The sequence below is a fragment of the Elephantulus edwardii genome, unplaced genomic scaffold, assembly GCF_000299155.1.
Source record: "Elephantulus edwardii isolate Elephantulus edwardi_28Jun2011 unplaced genomic scaffold, EleEdw1.0 scaffold00010, whole genome shotgun sequence".
NCBI lineage: Eukaryota > Metazoa > Chordata > Mammalia > Macroscelidea > Macroscelididae > Elephantulus > Elephantulus edwardii.
The window spans coordinates 34,212,788-34,220,079 of record NW_006399760.1 but is presented as its reverse complement, the minus strand read 5'-3'; the positions used below and the strand labels follow the sequence as shown (position 1 = coordinate 34,220,079).

At 38.7% G+C, this 7,292-nt stretch overlaps 1 protein-coding gene across 1 annotated transcript; it reads left to right on the top strand.

Annotated features, from left to right (window-relative positions):
* The first annotated feature begins 51 nt into the window (after positions 1 to 51).
* Positions 52 to 579, top strand: LOC102866792 (ferritin light chain-like). The gene has a single exon (XM_006880803.1). The coding sequence runs from the start codon at positions 52 to 54 to the stop codon at positions 577 to 579; it is 528 nt and encodes a 175-aa protein (XP_006880865.1).
* The last annotated feature ends 6,713 nt before the right edge of the window (positions 580 to 7,292 follow it).

Genomic DNA, 7,292 nt, shown 5'->3' with positions numbered 1-7,292 from the left:
TCAGGACCAGCTAACACCTTTTTTTTGTTAGCCCCAAAACCTCGACCAACTATGAGCTCTCAGATCCATCAAAATTATTCCGCCAAAGTAGAAGCTGGCGTCAACCATCTGGTCAACCTGCACCTGCGGGCCTCTTACACCTACCTCTCTCTGGGTTTTTATTTTGACCGTGGTGATGTGGCCTTGGAAGGCATGGGACACTTCTTCTGCGAGTTGGCGAGTGAAAAGTGCGAGGGTGCCCAGCGGCTCTTGAAGCTGCAAAACCAGCGCGGCGGGCGAGTCCTCTTCCAAGATATCCAGAAGCCATCCCAGGATGAATGGGGTAAAACCCTGGACTCTGTGCAAGCAGTGCTGGCCTTGGAGAAGAACCTAAACCAAGCCCTTCTGGATCTGCACGCTGTGTGTTCTGCCCACACTGAACCCCATCTCTGTGACTTTCTGGAGAACCACTTCCTGGATGAGGAAGTGAAACTCCTGAAGAAGATGGGTGACCATCTGACCAACATTAGAAGACTGGGCAGCCCCCAGGCTGGGCTGGGCGAGTATCTCTTTGAGCGTCTCACCCTCAAGCATGACTAGGGGTTTGCGGGGATTGCAGGGGGAAACTCCTGTGTCCCCCTGCCAGTAGCAGCAAGCTTCTCTATCCCACCCTGATGTAGAATCTTATCCACCCAGAAGCCCTTCGTTCAAGCCTTGGACCAAATGAAACAATAAAGCTTTTTGCAACAGCTAAAAAAAAAAATATCAATGCCAAACATTTTAGAAAATGTTTAAGTGTGGCTATGTTGCAGGTTGTCTGCAACTCATAGCCTCCCATGAACAACAGATCTGAAACTCTTCCTACCCAGTGCCATTCCAACAGAATCCACCATGCTCAAGCCTATTGTTACAATCACTGTGCCAATCCATCTTCTTGAGAGTCTGCGTCCCTTTCATTGACCTTCTGTCTTTCCCAAAATAATGTCTTTTTTTCAGGGTCTACCTTCTTGTAACAACATGCCCTAAGTATGTGATATTGACATTTCACTGTCCATTCCTCTCAATCCCTGGTTGACTTCCCTAAAACAGACATATTTTTTTCTTCTGGCAGTCCATGGGTTATCTAAGATTCCTCAATACTCAACAAAAACAGAATTCACAGGAATCAGTTCTTCTTTATTCTTCTTGGTTCATTATTTATTCATTCATCTTTAAGATGCATTATTGTTATTTATGTACCATCAAGTAGCCTGCAACTCATTGTGACCCTTATTAACAACATCAATGTCTTCTTCATCTGTCATGGTACTGCCATTTTGCCCAGTGGTGAGAAACTTTGTCTTCTTGATGTTAAGCTTCTGCAGCAAATGCTTCTGGTCCTTCTCTATTTCAGCAAGCAGGTGTATCATCTACATATGTTTGTTGACGGATCTTCCTCCAGTCCTAATGCCACATCACTCCTTATAAAGCCCAGCCTCCCAAATGATCTTTTCTGCATACTGATTAAAAAGGTCTGGAGACAGGATGCATCCCAGACACACTCCTTTCCTGATTTTGAGTCATGCAGTGTTTGTTTGCTCTGTTCTGAAGACTGCTTCCTGGTCCAAGTATAGGTTTTGCATAAGCACAATCAAGTATTGTTCTGTGATTCCCATTCTTCTCAAGGTTAGCCCCAATTTGACTGTAATCCACACAGTCAAATGTCTTTGCATAATCAATGAAACACAGATAGTCATTCTTCTGGTACTCTGCCTTCTACCAAGATCCATCTGACATACATAATAATGTCTCTAGTACCACAATCTCTTCTAAACCCAGCTTTTATTTCTGGGTATTTCATACTCATGTACTGTTCCAGTTGTTTTTGGATAATCTTTAACAGGACTTTGCTTGCATGTGATATTAGTGATATTGTATGATAATTTCCACACTCTGTTTTGAATGGGAATAAAAATGGATCTCTTCCAGTTAATTGGCCAGGTTGTTGTCCTTCAGCTTTCTTATCCCAACTGGGTGAGCATGTCCAGGGTGGCATCTATTTGTTAAAATATGTTGACTGGTATTCCATGAGTCTCAGTGACTTACTGGCTAGAAGCTGCACCGCAATCCCAAAAGCACATGGTTTTTTGAGTTCACCATCTGCTCCATGAGTGAAGGCTGGGCAATCTCTCCCTGTGAAATAAACTGCCTCTAAAAAACCCACTGGCAGGTCAACTATGGGGCAGTCCCAACTTAATGACACACAACAACAAAAAAACAATTTCGGATCCGTCAGAAGCAATTAAAAATTGTTTGGGTTAGGTACACCTTTGACCTTAAAAATATTGTTGTGACAACAGAAGAAAGGCTTTTAACAAAATTTTAACACATTTTTTTATTTTTTAAATTTTAACACATTGTTGATAAAAATTTATCTACCTTGAAATTTTATGGGATTTCTTAATCTTATAAGGATCATATATTAAAATATTTTGTTTAGTATCATGTATTATGGTGAAAGATTGAATAATTGCCTCTAAGACTGGAATCAAGACAAAGATGCCCATAACTCACTTTAACATTGTACCTAATGCTATGCTACTGAATTAAGGCAATAATAATAATAATAGTAGTAGTGGGCATAGGGCACACTTTCTCAAATTTAGCCAGTACTTGTTATGATCCACATAGTCACATGTCTCTGCATAGTCAATGAAACATAAAAAGACATTCTTCTGTTACTCTTTACTTTCAGTGACAACCCATTTGATATAAGCAATTATATCCCTGGTGTCACGACCTCTTCTAAATTCTACCTGAACTTCTGGTAGTTCCTTAAGTACTGTTCTAGCCATTTTTAAATGATGTTTAGCAGTAGTTTACTTGCATGTGATATTAATGATATTGTTTGATACTTTCCTCTTTGTGTTGAATCACCTTTCTTGGGAATGAGAACAAATATGGATCTCTTCCAATCAGATAACCAGACAGCTGTTCTCCAAATTTCCTGGCATAGACTGGTGAGTGTATCCAGGGCTCCATCTGTTAATTGAAACAAGTCAGTTGGTATCCCATCAATTTCTGGGGCCTTATTTTTTGCCAATACCTTGAGTACAGCTTCAACTTCCTCCTTCCATTAGCTCCTGCTCATATGGTACTTCATGAAACTTTTCATTGTCAGTCAATTCTTTTGCTACAGTGACTCTTCATATTCTTTTGATGCTTCCTAGATCATTCAATGAATTGCCCATAGTAATTATGCTCATGTGAAACATATACCTAGACCAAAACGCTGAGCAAGGGAACACTACGTGGCTTAAAATTAAGAAAGGGTTGTATCCTCTCTCCATACCTATTCAATCTGTATGCTTAGCAAATTATTAAAGAAGCTGTAATTTATGAAGAAGACTATGGCTTCATGAGTGGAGGAAGGAAGACTCATAAATAACTTGCATTAAGTAGATAATGACATAACCTTACTTCCTGAAATTGAAGATGACATAAAGCACTTGTTGCAGAAGATCAAAGAGTACAACCTTCAAAAAGCACTGCATCTCAACCTCAAAATTAACAAAAAATTCTTACTACTGGACCAATAGGCAACATCATGATAGATGGTGAAAAGATTGAAATTGTCAACAATTTCATCTTAGAACCACAGTCAACATCTTTGGTACCAGCGGTCAAGAGATCAGGAGACTTATTGCACTGGACAAGTTTTTAGTTAGGAACCTTCCAAATTATTGATGAACAAAGATGTCCGTTTAGGGAGTAAGTTGCATCTGATTCTGGCCATGGTCTTTCTGATCACTGTGCATCTGAGTGCTGGACAATGATTAAGGATGAAAGAAGACAAATTGATGTCTTTGAGCTGTCATGTGGGAGAATAGTACTGAGTGGATGGCCAAAAGAACAAATAAATATGTCTTGGAGAATGTGCAGCTAGAGTGCTCCTTGGATGCAAAGATGTTGAAGCTTCATCTCTCATACGTTAGACATTTTGCTAGAAAAGGCTATTCCTTGGAAAGGTACTTCATGTTCGAAAAGGCGCAGGGTTAAAAAACGAGAGGATGATCCTCAACCATCAAGACTGACTCAGTGACTGCCACGATGGGTTCTAGTATGTCAGAAAGTATGAGGATGGCACAGGATGGTACCAGGTTCAGTTGTTCATAGGGTCACTATTCGACTATGACTTTAGAGTCATATTCTACTCTAAAGCACCTAATGTTATCTAACAGACATAGAGATTTTCCGGTAAGAAATAAAACTTTCTTTCTTTTTACGTAATAAATTCAAGGTCTAAAAAAACCACTCTTAGAATACATTAGCAAATATTAGAGAGTGCAAGATCAAGATATAAAAGTTAGTTGTCAACCTATAGGAAGGAAGTTCAAATTCGTCAGTTGCTCATTTGAAGAAAGACGAGCACTTTCCTCCTGTGTGATTTAAAGCCTCTGAAAACCTGCTAGAAGGTCCACGATGAATAAGTTTGATTTGATAGAAATACATAGTGATCTACAAGTTCTACATGTCTTCAGTGAGTCCTCCACTAGACTTTTTTAGAAGATTATAACCAACCAATTAAAGGTTTTATTTTTTGTTGTTGACTTTCTATTTTAGCAAGTATGATGTCCTTCTCCAGGAACTGGAGCCTTTTGTAATGTGCTCAGTGTGTGTGAGATGAACTCTCACCAACCTCTCTTTTGTGAAGTTTTCTGACTGTGCTTCTTCCAAAACAGGTTTAGTTGCTGTCCTGGAGTTTATGTTATATTTACTATACTTTGCCAACATAATAATTTGGTAAATCAAATTTTCTTTAGTCTGCCTTAAGTTGCAACACTGAAAGATGCTATGGGCAAATTCTTGAATGATCCAAAAAGCATCAAAAGAAAGTTTAGAGAATACATGAATGTTACTATACAAAAAAGAATTGCATAACATGGAAATGTTTCAAGAAGTACCATGTGATTACAAAGCCTGTGGTGATGAGGGAAGAAGTTCAAGTTGCATTGAGGGCATTGACAAAAAATGATACTCAACAAATCTGTTGAAATCTACTGATTTCCAATTGAAAGGTTTCAAGTAACAAATTCAACCCTGGACAGACTCACTCATCTATGCCAGGAAATTTGGAAGATAGCTATTTGGCCTGCTTGGCTGGAAGAGATCTGTAATTTGTTCATATGCCCAAAAAAGGATTTCCAACAGAATGTGGAAATTATTGAACAATATCATTAATACAACATGCTAACAAAATATTGCCGAAGATCATCCAAAATCAGCTAGAGAACATAGATTGAGAACTGCCAGAAGTTCAGGCTAAGTTTAACAGAGGCCATGGCACCAGGAATCTCATTACTGATATCAGATGGATCTTGCCTAAAAGCAGAGAATACCAAAAGAATGTGTATTTTTGTTTTATTGACTATATAAAGGTATTTGACTGTGTAGATAAAAACAAGTTATGGCTAACATTATGGGGAATTCCAGAAAACTTAATTGTCGTCATGGAAACCTAAACCTAGACCAAAAAGCTATGGTCTGGACAAGCAGGGGAAAGCTGCATGGTTTAAAATAGAGAAATGTGTACATCCATCTTTACGTTTCTCCATACCGTAAGTGGTTATACTGTTTTTGGAAGTTTAGCAGCAGTGAAGAAGAATTCTAGTCACCTCATATTTTCACCAGAATTTTGTAGTGATAGCTGCTTTTAAATTTTGAATATAAAAGAGGTTGTTTCAATCTGTATTTCTCTGTTGAGTAATTCTGTTAATTATGGCTAATCATTAAACTTGTTAGACTGAGATGGCTTACATGTTGCTGTGCTATTAGATGCCATGCCACCAATATTTCAAGTGACAGGTGACTATTGGTTGATGGTTCAATTGGACCTTCTTCTAGACTAAAACAGATTGTGAAGAAATACCTGGCAATCTACTTCTAAAAAATTGCCCAGTGAAAACCTTTTAACCACTTTAAGAAATTATTTTAGCAGTGTTTCAAACGCTAGAAACAAAGTAAGAAATTGATAAATTATACTTCCTTCAGAGAACACCAAGTTATAGGCAACCTAGAAAGGGGAAAAAGGTTTTCAAACCATAGATTTGATACCACCAGAGCTCCCTATAGAAATGATTTATTTTTAAAATATGTAAAAGGATCTTAGAATTCATTAATAAAAAGACCAATTATCCAGTCACAAAAGAGCCAAAATAAAATTCCTGGAAAGACATTTCAGCAAAGCATGTACACACATGAGCAATAAACACCTTAAAAGACTACTACACATCATTAGCCTTTAGAGAACTACAAATCAAACCAAAGCTGTCAACAACCTCAATCTCTTCAGCATCTATCATGTGCGAATCAAAGGCTGCAGTCCTTGACCTTCTGCACCAAGTGATTCAGGTCCTCCTCAGTTTCAGCAAGCAGGGGACCTAAGCATGTAACTTAAAACGACAAATATCACCAAAGAAGAGAATTGAGGCCAACTTAAATAGACTATTGAATATAACTGTATCGATGGCATAAAGAGACTATCAAATATAACTCAAAATGCATAGTCAACAGAGGGCAAATTAGATGACTGACATCTTCCAAAAATTAGATTCTATAAATATCAAAGTGGACTTCTGGTCAGGGACTGTGCTGTCAACCCAAGAGCCCTCAGTTTGAAAACACCAGCTGCTTAATGCAATCCCAATACAAATGCCAAGCCCATTCTTCAACGAGAAGGAAAAGGCAATCTCCAGTTTCATTTAGAATGGAAAGAAGCCCCAAATAAGCAAAGCATTTCTTAAAAATAGAAGAAAGGTAGGAGATCTCTCACTCCCTGATTTCAAATCCTTCTACACTGCCATGCAGGTAAAGACAGCATGGTACTGTTACAATGACAGACACATGGATCAATGGAATAGAATTGAGAACCTGGAGATCAGCCCATCTAGCTATGGTCAACTGATTTTTGACAAGGAGATGAAATCAGTTAAGTGGGAAAAATGACAGCCTTTTTAATAAATGGTATTGGCAAAATTGGAAAAGTATCTGCAAAACATTTAATCGTGCTAATGCGAAACCTATACTTGGAACAAGAGGCAGTAGTCAGAACAGAGCAGGGCAACACTGCATGGTTCAAAATTGGGAAGGGTGTACGCCAGAGATGTGTCCTGTCTCCATACCTTTTCAACCTGTATGCAGAGCAGATTATCCAAGAGGCTGGGCTCTATGAGGAGAAAAGTGGTGTTAGGATTGGTGGACAATCTATCAACAATCTGCGTTATGCAGATGACACAACCTTGCTTGCTGAAACTGAGGAGGACCTCATGCACTTG